The following is a 26,129-nucleotide window of genomic DNA, read 5'->3' as shown; positions in this document are numbered from 1 at the left end:
GAGGCGATGCCTCACCCTGCTTCAGCTCTTGCTGCTCGGGCTGCAGCAGCTGACCAGCACCGATTATCCAGCACTCCCTAGTGAGATGAACCCAGTACCTCAGTTAAAAATGCAGAAATCACTGGTCTTCTGTGTCGCTCATGCTGGGAGTTGGAGACTGGAGCTGCTCCTATTCGGCCATCTTGCTCCACCCTCCCGTGTGTGTGTTTTCATCTTAACCCAGATAAAGCATTTTATCTGAATTGGTTAAAGTTCCTTGGACTGACTAGGCATGGTGTGATCTCTGACCTCGGTAGCCAGGTACCACATCCAGTGCTCTTTCTAACATAAAAAGATTTCAGTGGCCAGGTGTGTGTATCTTGCCCTGCCTGTCCAGCTGCACACACTCAAACTTGACTCCTTAACTTGATTTCCTGCCATAGATCTCGGTTCTTCCAGAACTGGAATCTTGTCCTTAATTTTCAGCTTCATCTCACAAAGCAGGAAGCAGAGCTAGCAGGATTCTTTCTGAATACAAATAGTTATGGTTTTCACAATAATAACCTTGGATTGCCCCTATTCCTCATAGCTTTCCAAAGGGATGGAAATGTATAGGCCAGAGGCAGGGGTTTTAGGAATCTGAATATGATGTCTGCTAAGCTCACAGTCTCCAAGTATGTGACAAAAGGTAAGGCAGTGCTGGCCTCTTGTGCACTTTGTCTAGCCTAACAATGCCTATCTACCTTCACCTTCTTTCTCTGCTAAAATGGCTGACCCTTTGCTGTCTCTATGACCCTATGACCTTTCTCCATCCCCTTCCCCTTCTGTTGTTTTTGTGGCATTTCCATGTCCCCACCATCCCAAATCTGCTCCAACTGCACCTGGGTTCTGATTTAAGTCACCCAGGCACTAAGAACTTTACATGTTTGAACTCAATTAATCTTCACAACAACCCTATTATTATTCCTGTTTTACAGACTCAGAAACTGATGCTCACAGAGGTTAAGTAAACTTGACCAAAGTCGCACACCTAATAAGGCAGAACCCAGATTCGAACCCAAGCAACTTGACTCCAAAGTACATCTTTATTCCACTGTGCTATAGGCCACTTATAAATCATATCTATGTGCCAAATACTGTTTTGTGATATGTATATCAATAAAAGTATAAAATTACTCTCTCTATATATTCATTTAATCCTCACAGCAACCCTAAATCAAGCAAAGAACCAAACAGAATATTGAAGACCTGAACAAAATTAACAACTTGACCTCATATTAGTGCACATATAGAATTCTGACCTCCATATTTGGAGAAAACACATAATTTTACAGCACATAGAACATTTACAAAAAGTAATCATAAAATAAACCTTAAAAACTTTCAAATTATCGGAATCATACAGACCACTTTCTATGATCACAATACAATTAAGTTCAAAATCACAAAAACATAACATAAACTCATATACTTGGAAAGTTTTTTGTTTGTTTGTTTGTTTGTTTTGAGATGGAGTCTCACACTGTTGCCCGGGCTGGAGTACAGTGGCACAATCTTGGCTTACTGCAACCTCCGCCTCCCAGGTTCAAGAGATTCTCCACCTCAGCTTCCCAGGTAGCTGGGATTACAGGCACCCACTACCAAGTCTGGCTAATTTTTTTGTATTTTTAGTAGAGATAGGGTTTCACTATGTTGGCCAGGCTGGTCTCGAACTCCTGACCTTGTGATCTGCCCTCCTCGGCTGCTCAAAGTGCTGGGATTACAGGCATGAGCCACTGCACCCAGCCATATACTTGGAAATTTTAAAGCGCATTAAAAATCTCACGGAACAAAAAATAAATCATAAAGAAAACTAGAAAATATTTATAACTAAACAAGGAAAATGCAACATTTTAAAGCTTGTGAGATTCAGCCAAAATGGTAATTAAAGAAAAATGTCTAGTCTTAAATGCTTGTTTTAAGAAAAAGAAAGTTAGAAAATCAATAAGCTAGGTATTCAATTTAAGAAGTTAGGAAAATAACAATGAGACAGAAGCAAGGAGAATAGTAGATAAATAATAAGTGCAGAAATGCATAAAAGATAAATCATTCTCAATTAGGATTAGCTGGTAATACTCTCTTTCAGGATTAGGAAGTAGAAAGATTATTTCTGGAAAGGGTAAGAGAAGGCCAGTCACACACATACCTATATATATTTTCTATTTTAACTCCTTAAATGAATTTTACAGAAAGAATTAGAGGACCACTGCTTTTTAAATGACATTTTTTTTTCTAATAATTCAGGTACATAACACATTTTCAAAGGGAAATTTGAAAATACTGAACAATGTAAATAAAAGAGATATAACTAACTCATAGTCCTATCATCAGGAGATAATTATTAAGTATTAACTTGTATATACTTATGCTTTCTTTTTTCAGCCTATAGCATCTGGTATCCCATCTAAGTAATAACCTGGCCCAATCCTGCTTAAGCTTCCAATATTAGGCATTTTCAGGGTGTTATGACCACAGATGATGTAACTATTAACTTTTAAATATTTTTCTGGTCTTTACATATCTGAAGGTTTACGCATGTCTACATGTAATTATATGGTTACTTAATTAAAAATTTGGCTTCAAACTGTATACATATATTTGGTTTTTGAGTTTTTTTCCTTTTTACTTTGAATTCACAAGGATATGAAACACACATATTCAGCTTTTTTTGTGTTCAGCTTTTCTGTATTCAGCTTTTTTTACTTAAAATTGCATAATTAGCATATACTCTTCAAATATAGAATATTTGGTGGCAGTGTTAAAATTTAATTTTCCTGATAGAGACATCATGCTGCATTTGGCTGTACCCCTGATGTGTCCAATGCTGTGTTGGAGTCATTCAGCAAACATCTATTCATAGTCCATTCAATGTATGGTGCCATGCTGAATCTAAACAAGAGATAGACAGTCTGAAAATATCTGACAAACCGATGAGGTGGACCTTCCAGAAGTCTGTTTACAAGAGGGCTGAGGAGACTCTGGGAGAATCTTTAACAAGATGGTCCTGGATATGACTAGCTTACGGACTTGATAGAGAAATCCTGGGCTGTCAGAGAGGAGAGGTCACTCTGAGTACAACATGGTGTTTGTAGCGTGGTTTTGTCTCCTGGCCCAACTCCTTCGGATCTCATGTTTAAGTTCTTTGGAAAGTAAAGTGTTATTGAATGAAGCTCCGTAAAACTCTGGAGCCTAAGCATCTTTGTCTTAGCATCCCTCCAACCCAACATCTGGAAAAGGGAGACTTTGGTTTGGTCATTTTGGTTGCAATAGGCAGAGCTGCACTGATTTAGTGGTGGGGTTTACTGAAATGATCAGCACAGTGACAAAGAAGAAAGACTATCTAGGAATCCAAGAACAGAAACCAGGCCTAGTGTACACTGTCACTGTGGGCAAAGGCAGTTTTAGGAACTTTTGGAGCAGAAGTTCACATATCTTCCTTTTAATAGGATACCGTTATTAACATGAACCAGATACTCTCTCTAAATATTGGCTTCCTTCTTCATCCTTTAACCACTTTTTGATGGTAATACTCCAGTTGCTTCATTCTTGGCTTCCTAGTTCAAATTCTCATGCTTGAATAACCACCAGTCTTGCTTGGATAGTCTTTTACTCCAGCCTAAGTCAGAGGCCATTAGCAAGACAATAGGCTGCCAAAGACTGTGGGGCTTGCCCCAGTTCAGTCAGCTGGTCCCAGAGCATGAAGGTCACGTGGTATATAACATGGCTTGCTTTCAAGATGCTTATTTCAGCAAAAGCTGTAAACAGGGCTTAAAGGGGGCTGTTGGCACAGCAGGCATCAAGGAGAAAGATATTCTCTTCCGTATCCCCCCAGCCTACTCCCTGGCTTTGGCACAGAGCAGGTGTTGACAGACCATTGTTGACAGTGTCCATGGAGGAGACAAATGGGGAAATAGCAGAAGTGTTGAGGCCCAGTGCACCTGTGATGGAAGCGGTGTTCAGCAGGGTAACTACAGGAAGCAGAAAACCTGGTATGAGCATTCAACACTGAGTGCCCACTGGCTCCACTGTGTAGTGGGTCCTGTGGATGGTGGGAAAATATAAGATGTGGCACTGTCCCTGAGGAAGTCATGGCATGTATAGGTGGAAAATTTGTAAGTGTTCTACTTTTTAATTACTTTAAAAAGAAATATAGGTACTGGTACCTCCCCCTGACACAGGTATTGACTGGTCAGTGGTCATTTTCTCTTGCCCATTGAGCATGTTCCCTAGCTGCTCACTTATTTTAAGGCTATCTCTTCTAGTCCATCACACTCACCATTAGGAATCAGAAAGGAAGAGCAAGAGTTTAGATTGTATAAGTTTATATAAAACTCTTTTTGGCTTATCTATATCACTACTTTCCTCATTGAATGTTGAATGGAAGTGTCATTTCATGATGTTTGCAAATAATGTTGAGGAATGTGGAAAGAGCATATGCCTTAAAGTTTGGAAAAATAAAAAAAAATTTAATAGTGAAAATATGAGTTTAGAAAATATTTATAGTAAAACATATTCAATAAAGAAATCTTGGAAAATATAGAAAAGTGGGAAGAAGGGCCATCAATGCCCCAAACCAAGCATAATTGGCATTTTGTTATATTTCCTTTTAGATTTAGTTTTCATCCTAAATTTTGATTATTAGCGTTCCATTTGCTTTAAATAGTTATACTGTAAACATGAATTTGTGACCTGTTTTTTGATTTAGTATTTATAATTTCAAAACATCATTTGTAATGACTATAATTTTACAATCATTTAGTACTCTTTATTTTTTATTTTCTTTATTTTTTAGTATCAGAAAGCATTTACAGTATGTACCACTCTTTACTTAATCCTTCCTCTGAATTTAGAATTTTGAGGTGTTTCTAATTTTCCAGAATATTAAATAATGCTGCAATATACATATTTGCATAAAGTTTTCTCTCATATTCTTATTTACTTCCCTAGTATAGATTCTTGGAAATGGATTTGTTTGATCAAAGGGCAGAAATATTTCTGAAGTTCCTGATGCATATTGCTTAAAAACCATTCTAAATGAAAGAGTGGCATACTTGCATGTGCAGTGAGGACTGCAAATTTTACAAATAAACACCAAATGGAGAAAGCACCATCATTTCAATATTGTCCTTAAGTCTACACAGTTGATATAATATTTAGATAGATGGCCATGTCTTGATAATGGAAAACATTTTTGTCCTTATTCAAATGATTCCAGGCTATAGGAAAAAAGGAAAAACAAAGTGATTAAAGTTATAAACTTGGCTTGATTAGTAATCCATAATCCAGGTAGCAACATAAACTTATATTTCATATTCAAAATATGATAGAACAGAAACACATCTCTTAGAAATTTGTAGGAAAGGTATTACACATTCTATGTTGCTAAACAAAATACAAGAGATCTCATTCATAATTTTTCTTCTCACTGGACTTGTTGATAGCAGTTTCAACCATAACTAAATTAACATTAGTATTTTAGCAGATGAAGTAGAAGTAATTTCAATAGGATAAATACATATTTCCCTTCTTCTTCAAAAGCACTCACTATGCACTCAAGATAAAGGTTTGTTAGTTGAATGTAGCAGCATTCAGAAGAGAAGTTATTTCAATGAGATAAGGTTAGGAGCCTTTGCTTATCTTATGAACAGGGAAATTCTTGATAAATGGTAAAATTTCTTCATGCTTTGAGTTATCTCTATGTAGAATACTAAAACATTGCTCATTCAAAACACTTATGAAGCCTTACCATACAACAAGAAATGCAGATTTTACAATTACTGAGTTGATTCAACCCTTATACATAAGCCAAGACACATTGGGATATCAGAAAAAAATGAGATGGTAGACCTTGAATAAAGATGAGGGCAATAGAAATGGGGGGAAAGTGATGGAATTCTAGAGTCTTTTCAGAAAGCCTCATTGAATCCTGGGAAGTGGGGATAATATGGATGAGCTACAGGTGCCCATGAGAATCTGTTACCTGGATGATCACTGAATAGCTTCCACACAGTATCTTGGATAATTGCATGGCTACTCTGATGAGGCAGATGATCACTTGAAGCCCACTGAGGGTTATGAGAACGGAAAATAAAATGATGTTCCACTCCACAACATGTGCAGGTTCCAGGCACTGAATCCATATGCTGGAATCTGTAAGGAAACTGAGAGAAACCCATGGCCAAATCTACATACTGGGTCCAAGGAAGAAAGCTACAGGTATTTGTACATTTGAGAAATTACTGTGTGACTAAAATATATAGTTATTAGATATGAATTAATGTATTTTAAAAACCATTCAGATACACATATTGGACACATCATATGCATAGCACTGAGCTAGATACATAGTTTATTATAAATGTTGTGCTTGCCTTACCACCCTCATGGCCTCTCCATTTTTCTTTCTCCCTCTTCCATTTCTTTCCTACTTCCTTCTTTTTTACTCTTTCTGCCCCTTTATTTATCTCCTACCTTCTAATGCTCCAGGAAATAGAGACACTCTGAGAATTACTTTATATTGCCAATAGCTCTTATCTCCAATGGGAACGAGTACTGAATATGAAATCAGAATTCCTGGATCTGTAGGATGTTGAGCAAAGAACTTTACCCTTCTGGCCTACAGACTCTTATCTTGATAATGGGGTTAAATATCTAACCACAGAGTAATTGTGAATATTTGGTAAGAGTGTGTATACAAGTGGTTTGGAACCTGTAAAGTACAACACGGATGTGGTTTTCTGTTAAATTTCCCTAGACCTACCTCATATCCCCATTGGCCCCTATCTCCATCTCGGCTTCCAGGGAAATGAGTCCCTCCAGATCCCTTGTCTAGACTGTTCCTAGTACATGCTCTGCACAGATCATCTAGCAATTTAAAACAAGATGACTTGCAATGTTGCAGGAAATCAGGGACCCCGAATGGAGGGACCGGCTGGACCTGTGGCAGATGAACATGAATTGTGAAGATTTCATGGACATTTATCAATTCCCAAATAATTCTTTTATAATTTCTTACACCTGTCTTTACTCTAATCTCTTAATCCTGCTATCTTTGTAAGCTGAGAATGTACGTCACCTCAGGACTACGGTGATAATTGTTAACTGTACAAATTGATTGTAAAACATGTGTGTTTGAACAATATGAAATCAGTGCACCTTGAAAAAGAACAGAATAACAGCAATTTTTAGGAAACAAGGGAAGACAACCATAATGTCTGACTGCCTAAGGGGTTGGGCAAAAAGAGCCATATTTTTCTTCTTGCAGAGAGCCTATAAACAGACATGCAAGTAGGAGATATATCACTAAATTCTTTTCCTAGCAAGGACTATTAATATTAATACCCTGGGAAATGAATGCATTCCTTGGGGGACGTCTATAAATGGCCACTCTGGGAATGTCTGTCTTACGTGGTTGAGATAAAGACTGAGATATGCCCTGGTCTCCTGCAGTACCCTCAGGCTTACTAGGGTTGGGAAACTCTGCCCTGGTACATTTGTGGTCAGACCAGTTCTCTGCTCTCAAACCCTGTTTTCTGTTGTTTAAGATGTTTATCAAGACAATACATGCACTGCTGAACATCAACCCTTATCAGTAGTTCTGCTTTTGCCCTTTGCCTTGTGATCTTTGTTAGACCCTTATTAGTAGTTCCGCTTTTTGCCCTTTGAAGTATGTGATCTTTGTACCTACTCCCTGTTCTTACACCCCCTCCCCTTTTGAAACCCTTAATAAAAATTTGCTGATCTGAGACTCAGGTGGGCATCATGGTCCTACCGATATGTGATGTCACCCCTGGCAGCCCAGCTGTAAAATTTCTCTCTTTGTACTCTTTCTCTTTATTTCTCAGCCAGCCAACACTTATGGAAAATAGAAAGAACCTACACTGAAATATTGGCAGGAGTTCCCCCGATATTGCAAGACTCTTGTTTTTTTCCCAGACTATGATACTGTTTAATCCTTCTTGTAAACTGCAGGGGGGCATAAGTGCCCTGGCAGGGTTGGGGAGGAACACAGAAGCTTGCCCTGACACCCACTCCCTCCACTACCTCCACACGCAGCTCTATGGCAGCATTTACTTCATTCATTGTAATTCTATCTGTATCTGTATATCTATTTGTGGCTGCATCTGTATCTGCATCTATTTCTATTTCCTTAGCAGGCTGTGTACTCTGAGAGCACTGACTATGTTTTGTTCACTCTGAATTGCCAGGTCTAAGCTCTAAGATCATGCTTGACAAATTGTAAAGATCAGTAAGTATTTGTTGAATGAAAACTAACTCAGGATCCTCGCCAGCCACCATGGCAGTGACTAAACCTGCTGGCTACCTGGCAGGTGGGGAATGTCATGTGGCATAAAGGAATATACAGGGAAATAATGTTAATAATAAAACCTGAAAATTTATCACATCACATTTGTCCATTACTTCCATTTAATTCTAAATTCTATGAGGTAGAAGTGATTATTGTCCCCAACTTACAGAGGCTCAAAGATAGCCAGATACTTGTCTAAGGTCGTGTAGCTTATAAGTAGGAGGGAGGGACTTGAATCTCGATCTATAACCACCAAAGACCTGTACTCCAATGGCAATATTCATTCACCTTAAGGTTTCCATCTCAGTAGAATGTTCTGTCAGGTCTGTGTGAGTTTCTGGAGGGAAAGGACTCTGTGTGATTTACCTCTGATTCTCCAGTACTTAGTGCAAGGCTTGGACCTAGTCAGTGCTCAATGAATATTTGCTGAATAAATGCACAAATGAATAATTGATATGCACAATTCAATATTAACACCTGCTCCACACTGTATTTGTCAAGCCTTGGAAACTTCTTGAGGGGACCAGAGACTTAGCTTCCCTGTGTTGCCTCCTATCAATGTTTCACCTTTAAACATTTTTACATAGATGGAAACAGGTGAAAACAAGCCTCCGGGGCAGCTTAAGGGAGTAATGGAGGGGCATACAGGCAGCCTAGAGAGTCATGACTTAAAAGGGGAAGTTCTGATTTTGAGGTAGGGAAAAGTTCAGGGGCTGATGGCGTTAAAAAGGGTTCTTTCGCACCTAGTGGGAATTTCTACATTAGGATCCTCTTTACTGAGCCCTGTCAGTCCTCCAGGAGTGTCTCTTCCAATTTCTCAGGAAAGCCTGAGGTTATTATCTAGGTTTTCCTGACCTGAGGGAGATTCATGTTTGCTAAGAAAGGTCATGGTATGTAGCACCCTGTAAAAATCTTCAGAATGAAGGCAGGTACAGGCACAGAAGTAACTCTGCCATGCAGGCCTAGATGCACATGTAAGACCTCAGATGGACATGGGCCTTGAACAATAAAGCCAATCATGGAGAGTTGAGAAGAAAATATAACTTCCCCCAGTGAATGGTACAGACATTCCCTCATTTTACTCCATTAGAATTCTGAGCACAGGATAAAAACAAGGAGAGATTCAATGGACTTCTTCTGTATTTCTTTCTGGGCCCTGCTACTTCCTAATCTGCATCTGGTGCTGGGAATCCAATAAGCCCAGCACAAGGCTAGTGTGAGGCATTCTGAGATCTGGGTTTGGGTTGTGAGACTCCTGACTGAATTACTAGCCTTCTGAGCAAGACCACCACTTTAGACACTTCTCTAGTAAAAACTGCATAAGCTCTGGCTCATTCCACAAACTCCTGCACCTAATCATGTCCCTGGATCACAGACTGCACTTTCCTGCTCACCCTGCCTTGTTCTATCTCTTTATCATCCCTCCTACTATAGCCCTGAGTGGCACCATCCAAGAGCACCATGGTTTCTCTCCTTCCCAAGCCCTTTCACAGTTGTAACAGACCACATGTCCAACCTGGTCACAAAACAAAACTGAGTTCCTGGATCCAGCCAGGCCATAAGCTCCAGCTGTTACCAGATCAGACCATAGTAACCACACGACTTTAATCTGAGGTAGGGAGAAACACACCTTTCATTTGGATAGCTCCATGACAGCCTCAAGACATTGAATGAAAATCGCATTAAAAGACTGAAGAAAAAAATCTAAACAAAGATCTGTGCAAGAACAAATTGGTCTGGATGTTAGTAAACTAACAGGAAAATTCTGCACTAAAACAGCCACAGGGAACCCCAAAGTGATCATGGAAAATGACCGTGAGCATGAGCATGAGGCCAGGTATTTCTGATTTTCTGACCTTCTTGGTTTGGGGAATTATTCCTTACCGTCCAGCAGTGCCTTCAAAAGCATACTCCCAGCCGTCAAGGGTGAGGCAATATGGCCCCTGGATCAGACCCAAGGCAGAGATGACCAGGCAGTATCCAGAAAAAGCAATTCCAAGGGAAGAAAAGATAATCGACAGCAGTGTCTAAATTAAAACACAGAAGCAGGTTAGTACCATAGAATGCAATGACAAGGGGATATTGTGGATAAATTATCAGATAACTACATTCCCCTATTCATCCAAGCTCATGCAGTCTATACAATACTAAATATCCACATACAAATAAAAAAAAAAGTAACCCAAACCTATTTGATCTTACAAATAAGTTTTTAAATAACATTTTGTTTGGCATCACATAGAGGTAACTAGGTAATTTACTAAATTTATTCTTTCCTTCTGGAATTTTGATATCAAAATAATGATCACTTCTTATGAAAATGCACTGAAGGACGTGATCAATCAACCCACAACTATCTATTGAAGACCTGTTATTTTCTAGGTAGAGTGAGTTCTCTATGCAAGTGTGAATAATGATGAAGAGGAGGAAGAGGATAAGGAGAATGGTAGAAATGCAGGAGTACTGGCTTAGAAAATTTGGTTGTATTATTCTTCCTGATACTATTTTAATGACTTTTAAAGTGCCAACTTAAAAAATGCACATCACATACACCCAACAACATGGATGAATCTAAAAATTATTATCCTGGATGGAAAAAAAACAGACAAAAAAAGACAAATACTGTGTGATTCCACATATATAAAATACAAACTAATCTATAATGACAAAAAGTAAATCAACAGTTAATCTTTTGGAATTGGCAGAAATATTCTGTTATCTTGACTGCAATGGTGGTTTCATAGGTATAGTCAACTGTTAAAACTCATGATATTGCATACTTTTAATGGATGCCATTTATTATATGTAATTTAGCCCTCAATAAAGTTTATAAAGAAAAAATAGACTAATAGAAACTCAGTTAGGAAAAAGTAAGATTTCCTAATTTTAGGTATCTTTAAATGTTGATTTTCTGAAAGCGCATCAGTAGAACAAAGATGGAGGAAAGACTAAGCAAAATGGAAGATGATCTTGGCAGTAAATTCTTGATCTCTGTACCGTACTCAACAGTAGTGAGGGTACAATACTGTCAATACTTTTGTGTTTCTGAGTGAGAGGAAAGAAAGCTGGAACCCACTCAACCATCCTCAAAAAACTATTGCTCTTACCACATATTTTTTGCTGCAGTTTTCACTCTGGCAACATTTATAGTTTTTATTATTCTCCAGTACCAGAAGAACTGTTGCTACTATAAGCATCTATAGGAGGGAAGACATAAAATGTTAGTAATGAAATGCTCGTTTACATTTGTGCTTATAATCAGAGGACAGTGACTTCAAGCATAGACTCTGGGGTCAGGTAGATCTGGATTTGAATCCAAGCTCTGCCACTTTCTAGCTGTGTGAATTTGAAACACCTTCTCTATAAAATCGTATCAAGAGGTTGTCATGAGGTAATATATGTGACATTTTGAGTATAGTGGTTGATTGATAGTAAGTGACTGATAAATGTTAGCTATCATTATCATGGTTAGCAACCATCAAAAGCTAATGATTAAGGAGAAGTAAATGGTATGGACATGAGAATACCACCCTGGGCAGCAAAACCTGCCTTTCTCAATGACTCAGTTGTGGAGAACCAAGGAAAATCATTCAGCAGGCTTGGTAGTTTGCCAACCTCTCTTCATTTACTGTCCTCTGGGAATGCAGGTGAGAGGCTCAGTTAACCTGAAACCATATCTCTTTAAAGTGACTTCAATTTCCCCATGCATTCAAACCATCTCAGGTTTAAATTGTTTCACTGTGTTTTGTCTGTATCAAGCCAACAAAGTGGGAGAATCAATGCATCTTATTGCCTTTTTAAAATTTTATTTTAGGCAAAAGTCCAGAGCTCTGGAAAGAACATGTATTTCTTTACCATTATAATCTCTGGTTAGGCTAGATACAGACCATGAATTGCTTATGGGAAATTCTCCACCCGGTTTTTACTCTTACTATTCAGGACTGAATCCTACAGCTGAGTTCACTGTTATTTTACTCTTTGTAGCCAATGTTTCTAGTTTCCAAATTTCTTCAGCTTTCATTAATTTTTTTGTTCATTTAATTATTTACCTATATTCTTCTCCTTTTCTCCTAAAAGGATTTGATGCAGTTATAGTAATATATTTTAATAATTCCTGGAAAATGAAAAAAATAGAGAACAGGTTTCTTTTCCCAGTTTTAATTTTTACATGGAATATAAGTCCTATATTCCCCTCCTTCCAACATCGTTAGTTATGACAGACTGAAAGAAATTCTGGTCTAATCTTAGTTATGTCTTGCAGCTCTTCCATCTATTGCAATTGCATATTGAGGGAAACAATGATGAGACAAGGCCAAAGCATAGTAACCAGCTTCATTACAATACTGATAGAGATAATTAGACCTGGAGCCTGTAGTCTTATTGCTCAGGCATCAACTGTCGAAAGAGACACTGCCCTCTTTTTTTGTTTTAAAATATAACTGCAATATAGAGGAGTCAAGAATAATGGAGGTAAATTACACATAATTCCACCACCCTTGTGTGTCTTCACGCATTTATTTCTGGTGTTTTCCTACATGTGTCTATTTGACACAGCTGCAATAGTAATTTACCCACAACGTTGTTGTGCCTTTTTTCACTTAACATGAAATAATGTGCATTTTCCATGTTGTTACATCTTCATAATTATAATTTTCACCACTGTATGAGGTCAATGTACCATAATTTATTTCACTACTTCTCTGTAAGATGCTTCTTCTAATTATTTGCTATTATACCAATGCAGCCACAATCATTTGTGCACATAGCTCTTTCCTTATTTTGGATGATTTCCTCAGAATAAATCATGAGACATAGGATTACTGAGTCAAATGACATAAGCATTTTCATGGATCTTGATATATTACACCAAACTCTTCCCCAAAAGACTGACACTTATTTGTAGTGCAGCCAACATTAGTTATGTACTTATTTCATAGCAGCTTCAATAGCATTGGATATTAATATTTTAAAGTTTATTAATTTAATATGCAAAATGAATAACTAAATGAAAATTGCTTTACAACATAGCTGTTCAAATATAATAATTAAACACCCCTAAAACACGTAGAAATAGATCATAATGAATTTTCTTCTACATTATTGGTGGTCTGATTAGCTTACAGTCCATAATGCACTATTATTGGGTATATACCCAAAGGATTATAAATCATCCTGCTATAAAGACACATGCACATGTATGTTTATTGCAGCACTATTCACAATAGCAAAGACTTGGAATCAACCCAAATGTCCATCAGTGATAGACTGGATTAAGAAAATGTGGCACATATACACCATGGAATGCTCTGCAGCCACAAAAAAGGATGAATTTGTGTCCTTTGTAGGGACATGGATGCAGCTGGAAACCATCATTCTCAGTAAACTATCGCAAGAAAAGAAAACCAAACACCGCATGTTCTCACTCATAGGTGGGAATTGAACAATGAGATCACTTGGACACAGGAAGGGGAACATCACACACCAGGGCCTATTATGGGGAGGGAACGGGGGAAGGGATAGCATTAGGAGATATACCTAATGTAAATGGCAAGTTAATGGGTACAGCACACCAACATGGCACATGTATACATACGTAACAAACCTGCACGTTGTGCACATGTACCCTAGAACTTAAACTATAATAATAAAAAAAAAGAATTTAAAAAAAAAAAAAGAAATGACTTGACCAGGAAATTGTCTTTTCCTCTGAGTTGCCAACATGATTTACTATCAGTTTGTTTATTTTTAAAGAACACAAAGTCATCAGGAAAACGTTCATGGATTCTTACCATTGATAATTCAATTTACTTTTCAAAAACTCCCTCCATTATTAGGGTCTCAATGTAGGATTATTTAATGATGACACAGCTCATTCTTTAATAATCATAATTACAACAGTCACTGACTATCTACTACATGTCAGTCTCTCTCCTGGGCACTTTATCTATATATATTTTTTAATCTTGAAAAGAAAATGCCATTATTCACATTTTTCACATTAGAATACTGAGGCTCAAAGATACTGAGTAACGTGCTAAAGGTCCATGGCACAAACAACAGAACTTAGATTGACATGCAGGTTTGTCTGAATATCCAAGTTGCTGCTTTTGTTTCATGCTGTCCTAAAGCCCATTCAAGCTAGAAAGACATGAGTGCAGACAGAAAATCTGTTCTAGAAAACAGTAATGCCACTGAAGATCAAATAGCTTAAATTGATATGCAGTGTTCATGAGAACATTCTCTTTTTACAGGCCAGTGTCCCACAGACTTTCATTAGGACTAATTTCCTGCATTAGTGAAGCTGCATTGCTGAGCAGCTTATTGAAAACAGAGTTATGCCCCAAATCCTAGCAGATTACCTGCCCCTTCATCCCCATCCCTCTTTCAAATCCGACACCCAAAATTAGCAAATGATTTTTCCATTGTTCATTATTTTTACCAGGTACAAGGTAAGTCTCAATTACAACTCCCCCTTCTCTCCCAAGTCTCCAAAGTCACACTTACCATGACGCCTGAGAAACAGATTCCTTCAAAATACCACACGTAGTTGGTGAGTTTATTGCTGGATGCATAGGAAGTTTGCCCATTCGGGAAATACAATAATATGTTCACGATTATACTCCAAAGTGCAAGCGGAATCAGCAGACAACTTAAGCAGCCTCCACACTTCCGAGACCCCATTTTGCCCTGCTTAGAACCTGTGGGAGATTTCAAGAGTATACAGCCACAGAAAGTCTAGTTTTCTTCTTCCTACCTGACCTTTTTTCTCTCTCTTTTTTTTTGTTTTTTGTTTTTTGAGATTACCTACCACTTTCAGGGTCAGAGCCCTTCACTTCATATTCATGAGGAGCCGGGGAATTGGAATATATCCGCAGCCGACAATGTCAGTGTGAAATAGTGGTTTACTGTTTGGAGAACAATAGACAATGATCAACAACTGAAGAGCTGACCTGGTCTTCATCCTGTGCCAAAGGAATGCGGTGTTTTTCACTGCTTTTTAAAATAAGTCATTTTCCTCTGGATTAAACCACTGAAGGCTTAACCCTGACCCTGTGTTAAGAAGGAAGTTGGGGTGGGGACTGGGATTGAATGTAGTAAATTTCATCCAACAGTGGAGAGAGGGTTAAAGAGAAAACTACCAAGGAGGCTTATATTTAGAGCTTGATATGTTTGTTAAAATGTCCTGACTTTACCCTCTTTATGTATCTGTCTTTCACCTAATATGCTTTTTATGTGCTCACTATTCACCAAGCTTTGTTCAAATTGCAAGGATACAGAAAGGACTGAGAAAGGAACTGGTGGATGAGAAAAACAAAATATCTTGGTTAGATTAGTACAGCTTTCCTTCCAAGAGTTTGCATCTATTATCTCTACCTCTCTGAAAAATCATAACAGAAATAAATATTTTCCCTACTATTAAGAAAACAAAGATAGGGCTGGTGCAGTGGCTCACGCCTGTAATCTCAGCACTTTGAGAGGCCGAGGCAGGTGGATCATCTGAGATCAGGAGCTCGAGACCAGCCTGGCCAACATGGTGAAACCCGATCTCTACTAAAAATACAAATATTAGCCGGGCATGGTGGTAGGTGCCTGTAATCTCAGCTACTCCGGAGGCTGAGGCAGGAGAATCACTTGAACCTGGGAGACGGTGGTTGCAGTGAGCCGAGATCATTCCACTGCACTCCAGCCTGGGTGACAAAGTGAGACTCCATTTCAAAAAAGAAAGAAAGAGAGAAAGAAAGAGAGAAAGAAAGAAAGAAAAGAAAGAAGGAAGGAAAGAAGGAAGGAAAGAAAGAAGGAAAGAAGGAAGGAAGGAAGGAAGGAAGGAAGGAAGGAAGGAAGGAAGGAAGGAAGGAAGGAAAGAAAGAAAGAAAGAAAGAAAGAAAGAAAGAAAGAAAGAAAGAAAGAAAGAAAGAAAGAAAGAAAAAAGAAACTAGCAGTACAGGTTCCAAAGAGGTTTCTTGGCACCCCCTTGTGGATATGACTTTTTTCCCTCTAATGCTTTTGATCTAAGTGCATCAAAAAATCTGGGCATTAGACATTTTTTCCAGTCACATAGAAGCAGCATAAAATCATATTTACTAGAGTTCCTGGGATGATTGGGAAGAGAATAATATTTCTGATTGAGTATTCATTGAGCATCGCTTATGTGGCAGGCACTGTGCTTGATGTTTTAAAAGGTTCACTCTGGCTGCTGTGTTGTAAATAGGTGGTAAAGGGTGTGGAGGAGATAAAGGAGATTAGTTCTGAAGCCATTTCCACCTTCCAGGTAAGAGATGATGATGACTTGGATCATGATGGTAGTAGTAGCAGAGGTGGTGAAAAGAAGCTGGATTTGGGATATATTTTGAAGATTGTGCCAACAAGATTGGTGGCAGATTGGATGTGGGTGTAAGAGAAAGAGAGAAGTCAAAGACGACATAATTTGGGCCTGAGAAACTGGGAGAATAAAATTGTCATTAACAGAAGTGAGCAAGTCAGCTGACTGAGCAGGGCTGGGAGAAGAGGGATGACATGGTCAGTTTTGAATGTACTAAGTTTTGAAATACCTTTTAGAAATCCAAGTGGAGATGTCAACTAGGTGACTGGATATACAAATATGAAGTTCAAGGAAGAGGTCTGGATGACATATAAATATGACAGTTGTCAGCATATAAATGGTATTTAAAGCCATGAGACACTAAGGAAATGCATGTTGATAGAAAAGAGGCCCAAGGACTAAATCCTGGGCAGCACAGGACCGAGTTTGGGGACATGAGAGGAAGGCAGAAAGGATACTGAGAAATGGCCAGTGAGTCAGAAATGAAGATCAGGAGCTTATTCTCAAAGTTGACTTTCTAAGAAGAAGGCATGATCAACTAAGTTAAATGCTGCCAAAGCGCACATCATATGAAAGAACTGAGCATCGGCTACTGGGTTGAGCAATGTGGAGGTCACTGCTGGCCTTGATAACAGGAGCTTTCTTGGTGAGTTAGAGATGAGATGAGAGTCCAACTGGAATGGGTTCATGAGAGAATGGGAGGAAAGAAATTGGAAATAGAAGAGGTAACTCTTCTGCAGAGCTTTGCTGTAGAGGAGAGCAGAGAAATTGGGCAGCAGCTAGAGGAAAAGTAGAAGCCAAGGGGAAAAATTAATGGAAAAAATTGTAGCATATTTGTATACTGTTATGGGAGGGGGGATGAGGGAGGGGAGGTAGGTATTTACCGTAAAGGAGATAAAGGAGAGAATTGCTGGCACAGGCTCCTTGAGTAGGTGAGAAAGGGTGGGAGTGTGTGCACAGATGGAGGAGCTGACCTTAGATGGCAGCAGGGCAGGACAGTGTCAGCAACAGAAGGAGGACATAACAATGGGCTTGGAGGTGGTAAGCAGGAACTTCTCATTATTATACTTCTGTTTTCTCAGTGAAACAGGAGGGAATTTTATCAGCTGAGAATGAGGATGGGGAGAGAAGGTTAAAGGTTTAAAAGAAGAGAGGTTCAAACAGTTGGCTTGGAAAGTGGGAGAGTGAACAGACTAGAGAAATGTGGCAGGTGCTGAGGGACACTTGAGTCTGTGACCGTGAATGGATAGTGAGACTAGACAGGAGACTTGGGTGTTTTTCCTAGTAAGGTTCAGTGGCAGAGGTGTAGCCAGCAAGTGGGAAGAAAGCGGGAGTCAACCTGGATTGGGACTTTGCCAGGCAGATACCATGAAGAGAGGGATGGGCAAAGGATTCAAGAATATATGCAAGTGAATGGTTACAATGATGGACTGTGGAACTTCAGCTGAATAAGCAGGGAAGTAAGGATGTGAGGGAGTGTGAGAAATAATAGTAAAAGAGGCACTGGATTTGTAAATTGTGTGTCCCAGTGTGGTTGAAAAATTATTGGTTTTAGGTAACAGAGCGAGCTAGAAAGAGAGGAGGTAGTGATTGAGAAGTGTGATGCTGGAATTTGAGATTTTAGAGATGTTTCAGGAATAGGTGAAGAAAAAGTTTGGAAGTGTGTTATGGGCTGATCATGTCTCTCCTAAATGCATATGTTGAAGCTCTAACTCCCCATAATCTCAAACGTGACTGTATTTGGATAGCGCATTTAAAGAGGTGGTGAAGTTAAAATGAGGCCAGCATGGTGGGGTTAATCCAATCAGATTGATGCCCTTATGAAAGAGGGAATTTGGACACACAAAGAGATTCCAGGGGTGCAAAGAGAAAAGACCTTGTGAGGACACAGTGAGAAGGGGCTATCTGCAAGCCAAAGAGAGAAAGGCCCCAGGAGAAACCAATCTGCCAACAAAGATTTGGCACATAATTTACAAATCTGCTTTGACCTTGGACTTCTGGCCTCCAGAACTATGAGAAAATAAATGTCTTATGTTCAAGTCACCCAGTCTGTGGTGTTTTGTTATGTCAGTCCTAGCAGACTGACACAAGGTGTGACCCTAGGAGTGAGTAGCGTAGGGAGGTGGAGGACAAGATGACAGACGAAAAGGAACAGAAAGGGCAGTGTATTTGGAATGATCATTTATAATGAATACTAAAATAAAAAATTAGACAATGTCAATTTGGGAGAGAATGACTACACTTACAAAGCCAGGCGCTAGACTCTTCAAGGAATGAAAGAAAGTAATCTTGAGGGGGACTGAACTGCAGATGGGAGATGGAAATATCATCTAGCATTGAAATTTAAAGTTTCTTAAACCAGCAGTCACCACTTCCCTTCCCAATAATTTTTAACAAGAGTTTAAAAAAAAAAAAAAGAAAGTGATTTGGCTCTTAGTTTTCCTCGATGTGAAACCTTGTCTCGTAGAGGTTCTAACAGGCACCAAAACAAGAATTAAGAAGGGGTGGGGGCAGAATAATCGCTGAAGGGGGTCATTGGCTACCAGGAAACCCAGAAGTAACTGTGTTCTACCAGACATTCTTGCAAGGTTCTAAGGATGGTTAACTTAATTGTGATTTGATTTTAAAAAAACTTTTTATTGCCAATATTTTGCTCTTTGGAGAGCAGTGACTAAGATTACGTTTTGTTAACGTTTGTGGTGAGCAGAATCATTGAGCATTTTCTGCCTTGTAAAAATGCTGTGGCTCCCAGGAATCTTCAGTGTCAGTGAAGCGAACTGTCACTCTCAGTCAGGGTCTCCTTTCAATTAACTATGATAAATTGACGTCTATTGAATATCTTCTATGTGGAGGCACTGTGCTAGAAGTTTTCACATGCATTAAAAACAAAAAGCCAAAAAATGAATTCTTACAATAACACTAAAGGCATTATTAACCCCATTTTGCATGTATAAAAAATGGATGTAAGAAAAAAAAAACTGTCCTTTTTACTTTATTGATATTTAAAAAATAATTTCCACTTTTATTTTAGATACAGAAGGTACATGTACAAGTTTGTTACATGGGCATGTTGCATGATGCTGAAGTTTTGGATCATTTGGCATAAATGGTCCCATCACCCACGTAGTGAGTATAGTACTCAGTCGGTAGTTTTAAAGTCCTTCCTTTCCTTCTACTTCACTCTGGTGGTCTCCAGTGTCTATTATTGCTATCTTTATGTCCATGAGTGCCTAATACTTAGTTTCCACTTATAAGTGAGAACATGAGGTATTTGGTTTTCTGTTCCTGCATTAATTCACTCAGAATAATGGCCTCCAGCTGCATCCACGTTGCCACAAAGAACATGATTTCATTCCTTTTTATGGCTGCCTAGTATTCCACGGTGTATGTCTACCACACGTTCTTTATCCTATCTACCATTGATGGGCACCTAGGTTGACTCTATGTCTTTGCTATTGTGAATAGTGCTGTGATGAGCATACACGTGTCTTTTGGGTAGAACATGGATTTTTCTACAAAAGAAATTTTAAAACTTGCTCAGAAACTAGCAGTTAAGTGTGACTTTCACGTTCTTATACTATTCCACCATGTTCACCCTTGCCTGATAACATTGCTGTGCATTACCCCTCTCTTCTTCATTGTAAATTGGTTTCAAATTTGGAGGTTCTGATTCCTTGGTAGTAGCTTCCTACAGTGCTGTTTTGAAAGCACACTGGTTACAGTGGGAGAGATATACAGATTAGCTAGATAGATTAATGATGTCTGCTGTGGGGATGGGGTCAGAGAAGAACAACATGCATGGCTAGTATTCCCTAGTCTTTGTCCAGCCCCAAATGATGTCTCTACTGATGGTATCATGTCACAGGTAGTTACGAAGGCTTGGTGAGAAAGTACATGACCAATTGTTATTTGGAAGATGGTTCTGGAAGAATGACAGAAGTGAATGAAGAGGATATTCCTGGCTGGAAAACTTGATAAAATTGTTGAAAAGGGAGTTGAGTAATTTATTTGTCTTTGGTTACCCTATTAGTGAAAATAGCTAATGAAGTCTCCTCAGATAACTCAGCATTTTACTTAATTTCATTTCTAAGAAAACACTTTTAACCTGCCACTGGAAAAAAAACTATGTTTGCTCATAAATAACATTCTTAAAGCCATTTGCCTCCGGTAAACTCTTAATTTTTTTGCCAAAGAATTCTTACTAAATCAGGGTTTTCTTGCTGGTCCTCCAGTAACCGGGAGGAGCCACTGGGATGCCTTGCTTTTTGGCTGCTTCTGGCCTTGGCTTCCTGTTCTCCACAGCAGAGTTGAGGAAATCCGCAGGATGCCTGCTACCAGGGGACAGGGTGACTCAGGAGGAAAGACTCCACCTAAAATAGTCGTGGTATGCAGTCTCTGAGTCACTTCACTTTGAAATCAGTTAATATAAGATCCTGGAATTAGCCTCACAGGTGATGGGAAGTGGGGAAGAAGGAAATATCTGAAAAAAAAGTTTATCCAAAAGAGAAATTGTCCATGAATATGACTTTTTAACAGCAGAAAATGCTAATATTCAGGGAGAAATCTCACCTTCAGAGTTTAAAGTAGATAAACTGTGATTTCTTCCATGGAGCATGGGCATAAAGCACCGGTCTGGGTCCAATTTAGGGACCCACTGGGAGTGAATGTTTGCCTAAAAACACATTAGAAAAGCAACGGCAGGGCAGCTGTGTAAACAGAAGTGTGCTGTTTTGATGCAGTTTTCCTGAATTTTGTATTTATAATCCTTTCTCTAGAATTATCTGGCCAAAATGTTCATAGTGCCAATAGATTCCAGGTTTATCTCTAATTAATGATAAACATTAAGCTTTTTCCCTACTGAGACAGGGAGAAGAGTATTCCTATTTCTATTCAAAGTTCTCCAAAGCAGCTTCCTGTATTTGAAATGTCCTCTCAGACCATTGTTGAATCCTCCCTTTACTCCCTTCTGACTGGCTCCCTGCCTCCTAGAATTGATTTATTTATTGAAGCTTTTCATAGTAGGGGAGCAAGAAACTGTATTCAGTCATTTATTTTTAAAATGTGTATTGAACATTTACATGAAGACACATGATGACTGATGCAAAGAACACTCATTCCGTCAAAATGCTCAGAGTCTAGTTGAGGAAATAAAAAAGTTAAACAACAAATTTGTAATACAAAGTGTTGAATATCCAATAGATTTAACCATAGGCTTTTTGAAAGACACAGGAACCTTGAATGGAGCTGGAGTTCAAGTGAGATTTCTTGGAAGTCTGGGGGACAAAACGGAGTCTTCAAGGTTAAGATGCAAGTATCTGGGTAAACTGAGCCTCAATCAAAGCTAAATGTTGCCAGGTGTGGTGGCTCATTCCTGTAATCGCAACACTTTGGGAGACCGAGGCAGGAGGATCACTTGAGTCCAGGAGTTAGAGACCAGTCTGAACAACATAGCGAGACCTCGTCTCTGCATAAAATTTTTTAAAAATTAGCCAGTCATGGTGGCACATATCTGTAGTCCCGACTATTTGGGAGGCTGAGGTGAGAGGATCGCTTGAGCCTGGGAGGATGAGGCTGCAGTGAGCCGTGATTGTGCCACTGTATTTCAACCAGGGTGACAGAGTGAGATCCTGTCACACACAAATAATAAATAAATAAAAATAAACTAAAAAAGCTAGATATTCACTGGTAGATAAATGCAGTGTGAAGCTTGATTGGATATTGGTTTAGAAAAAACATGGTAAGACACATTTTGGGGATGATTGGAAAAATATGAATGTATGAATGTAGACAGTATTAGACAATATTAGAAGGTTGTTATTAACTTGGATGTAATGATGGTGTTACGAAGGAGTTGCTCTAAATTTTAGGAGACACACACACCTTCCCTGAAATGGTTTAGCAAAAGAATAAAGAGAAGGAGGAGGAAGAGGAGGAGAAGAATGGTAGATAGATAAATGAAGCAAATGTGACAAAATATTAACAATTATTGAACTTAAATCTGAATGTTCATTGTACTAGTTTTTCCACTTTCCTGAAATTTTCGTAAAAAGTAGTTGCAACAGAAGAACCTAGCAGACGCTCAGTTATATGAATGACAATGTTTTCCAGAATTCAGAGGGTAATTTCATCTTGGGAATACAAAGAAGAAAATAAATGCTCTGTCCAAACTACTGCATTTGCCAGCACAGGTTCACTGTGTTAGAAAAGAGTGGCACCCGCTGTAACTTGGAGCCAATTAAGCTTAGCTGTGTCCAGCTGCTTGTGGGATGCAAGAGATATGATTGGGAGGGTGGGGGAGGATGGAGCTCAGAGCTTGAAGGATCTTCTCTATGTCATGCTGAGTAATTTGGACTTTATCCTGAGGATGTCAGAGACACTAAGGAGTTGCGGGCATTTTTAGAGACTCATTCTGGTTTCTGTTTGAAAGACAGATTAGAGTTTGGAAGGTATAGAACTAAGAGATCAGTCCAGAGACAACTACAGTCATTCCATCAGAGATAAAGGTCAAACGCTGATGTGAAGGAGGAGCAACAGAAATTCTCATTCATTGCTGGTGGGAATGCAAAATGGTACAGACACTTTGGAAGGCAGTTTGGCAGTTTTGTTTTTGTTTTTTGTTTGTTTGTTTTTGTTTTATTTATTTATTTATTTATTTTACAAACTTAGACATGCACATACCATACAATTCAGCAGTTCCACTCCTAGATTTTTATTAATGAAAAATGAAAATGTGTTCACATAAAGACCTATAGAGGACTATTTAGAGTAGCTTTATTCATAATCACCAAAAACTGGAAGCATTGACTGGCAAATACTTAAATAAATTGTACATTCATAAATGGAATACTTATCAATAAAAACGAAAGAACTGCTGATACTACAACATGGATAAATCTCAAAAGCTTTATGCTAAGTGAAATAAGTCAGACTACATACTAAGTCACTTCATTCATATGACATTCTGAAAAAGACAAAGCTGTTGGAGCAGAAATCAGATCAGTAGTTACGAGGAGCTGGGGTAGGGGAAGCGGTTGATGACAAAGGGGCACATAGAATTTGCTGGGGTCATGGAAATACTTTCTACAGTATCTTTCTGGTGGTAGTTACACAACTGTATACATTTATCAAAACCATGTACCTATAAGTGTACATTTTACTCAATGGAAACATTCTCTAGGAAAAGTGAAAGATGTTTTAGTGATCAGAAGATGGATACACTAATAAAAGAAGTAGCGATATGAGAGAATAGCACCTGATACAGCCAAGTGACTACCGCAAGGATGAAATGCTGAACCAAGTTACATCTTGGAGTAATTCAGAATGTACTAAAATATTTTTGTCCATTTTCATGTTGTTACATTAGAGGCTACTGTGATCTGAGTGTTGGCATTCCCCTCTAAATTCATATATTGAAACCTAACTCACAGTGCAGTAATATGAAGAGGTGGGGCCTTTAGAGGGTGATTAAGTCATGAGGGCTCTGCCTCATGAATTGAATTAATGCCCTTATAAAAGAGGTTGAAGGGAGCTGCCTTGCCCTCCTGCCACATGAGGACACATAGAAGGTGCCATCCATGGAGCAGAGAACAGCTCTCACCAGATACTGAATATGCTGATGTCTTGATCGTGGACTTCCCAGATTCTAGAACTGTGAGAAATAAATTTCTGTTCTTTGGAAATTAGTGGGTTTAAAATATTTTGTTATAGCAACTTGAATGGAGGCATAGGCCAATTTGGCACAAGTATTATTAACTTTTAATGTGTATAACTTTTAAAAGCATGTAAAGGATTCTCAAGAAGAAATTTGTGTTCTAGGATCACACAGAGTTAAGTTTCTCTGTGTGTATATACGCATGGGCATGCCTGTCTTGAAGCACTTCCTTGGGATATATTTTTCATTGATTTCATATGTTCTTTAAACAATTAAAATGTATAAAAATGCTTTCTTAATTCTAGTCCATAAAAAAATACTACACATCCATCTTTTATAAATGAGGAACACCTATAATATGGTGGTGGCACTGAACGTGGAGATAATTTAAGAGTAGAATCTTTTCCAGGAAGAATTTTTCAGATAAGATATGGTTGCACATGGGCATACAAACCTATCAAATAAGAATTCTACTGTGGAAAGAAAGGACTGGAAATCTATCTCCCCATCCACAGAAAACTGGTGAAATAGATTATGGAATTGTTTATGCAATGAACTACTATACGATTGTTAAAAATGAGATAAATGTATTTTTGCTGATATGCAATGATAGCTAAGTTTCAAAACAAACAAACAAACAAACATGTGACTGGGCACAGTGGCTGACACCTGTAACCCTAGCACTTTGGGAGACGGAAGTGGGAGGATCACTTGAGTCCAAAAATTCGAGACCAGCCTGGGCAACGTAACCAGACCCTGACTCTACAAAGGATTTAAAAATTAGCTGACCATGGTGGCACACACCTGTAGTCCCAGCTACTCAGAAGACTGAGGCAAAAGGATAGCTTGAGCCCAGGAGTTCGAGGTTGCAGTGACAGAAAAAGACCCCGTTTTCAAAAAAATAAAAAAAAAAAGACTGTGTATAAAGTGTTCCCATTACATAATAAAAGCGTGTGTATACACACATATACTTGCGTAGGCATAAAAAAATCTCTGGAAGACTACAATAGGAAGCTGCTGCATTAGTCAGGATCGATTCAGGGACAGAAACCACAAATAATTTGAATACAGAAGGTTTCATATGAAGAATGATTATGTACAGGGAATTTACTAAAAAGGAACACTAAGAGAACTCTGAACAATACCCTAGGGCTGACAAAGAGTACCCAAGGAAGAAATGAGCTTGGAAGGGGTGTCCTTCAAGGTTGGATCCAGACTTCCTGGGAGAGGGTGCAGCCCTCTGGATGTGCATTTTGCTGGACTGCTCCAGGTCAGAGCTGATTCCCAGTTGACAGGTTGGGAGTAATAAGCCAGGGCTAGCGAGGTGCAAATTCCCCCACGGGGGAACCAGCAGACTGAGGCTGGCAGGCAAGAAATCAATGGCTGAGGGGTGCTGACAAAATTCATGGGGAAACTGCCCATGGGGAGTGCTGTTGAACTTGTGGGAAACTGGTTGGGCCACTGTGGGGACACACTGGAAAGCTTCCAGGATGCTGCTGCAGGACCGTTGAGGAACTGGTCACAGGGAAACCAGCTGGGGCACCCACCAAACTTGTTGGTGTGAGCTCTATCACTGCGTCGCTCACATGCCAGCCCAGCACCGCAAGAGCAAGAGCAGAAGGTCTATGAGAATCAGGAAGGAAGAGAATCCCCTTTTTTCTTCCAGAGTCCCTCCAGGCCTTCTAGTGGCAAAACTTAACACTGTGTCAGCTGGCAAAGGAAAGATATTTCAGTATCTCAAGCAGTGAAAGGAAGAGTGCGTTTGGCACAGAAAGGCAATAGGTTCATAAATGCCACAGCTGGTAGCAGTCGTATCTAGGGAGAAAAACTGG

At 39.0% G+C, this 26,129-nt stretch overlaps 1 protein-coding gene across 2 annotated transcripts; it reads right to left on the bottom strand.

Moving 5' to 3' along the window:
• Window positions 1–2,225: 2,225 nt before the first annotated feature.
• On the bottom strand, window positions 2,226–16,033 carry TM4SF18 (transmembrane 4 L six family member 18). Of its 2 annotated transcripts, XM_025376057.1 has the most exons (7): window positions 15,965–16,033; window positions 15,135–15,231; window positions 14,831–15,024; window positions 11,434–11,523; window positions 10,211–10,353; window positions 5,999–6,179; window positions 2,226–5,234 (listed from the first exon to the last, which is right to left on the bottom strand). In XM_025376057.1, the coding sequence occupies exons 3-7, from the start codon at window positions 15,005–15,007 to the stop codon at window positions 5,220–5,222; spliced, it is 606 nt and encodes a 201-aa protein (XP_025231842.1). In that variant the 5' UTR covers window positions 15,008–15,024; window positions 15,135–15,231; window positions 15,965–16,033; the 3' UTR covers window positions 2,226–5,219. The 2 variants fall into 2 exon arrangements, with proteins under 2 accessions (XP_025231842.1, XP_025231841.1); XM_025376056.1 differs by lacking the exon at window positions 15,965–16,033 and having other exon boundaries at window positions 15,135–15,383.
• Between the last annotated feature and the right edge of the window lie 10,096 nt (window positions 16,034–26,129).

This window comes from Theropithecus gelada, chromosome 2, assembly GCF_003255815.1.
Source record: "Theropithecus gelada isolate Dixy chromosome 2, Tgel_1.0, whole genome shotgun sequence".
Lineage (NCBI taxonomy): Eukaryota > Metazoa > Chordata > Mammalia > Primates > Cercopithecidae > Theropithecus > Theropithecus gelada.
The sequence above is the reverse complement of the archived record's forward strand: the minus strand, read 5'-3'. Positions and strand labels throughout refer to the sequence as shown.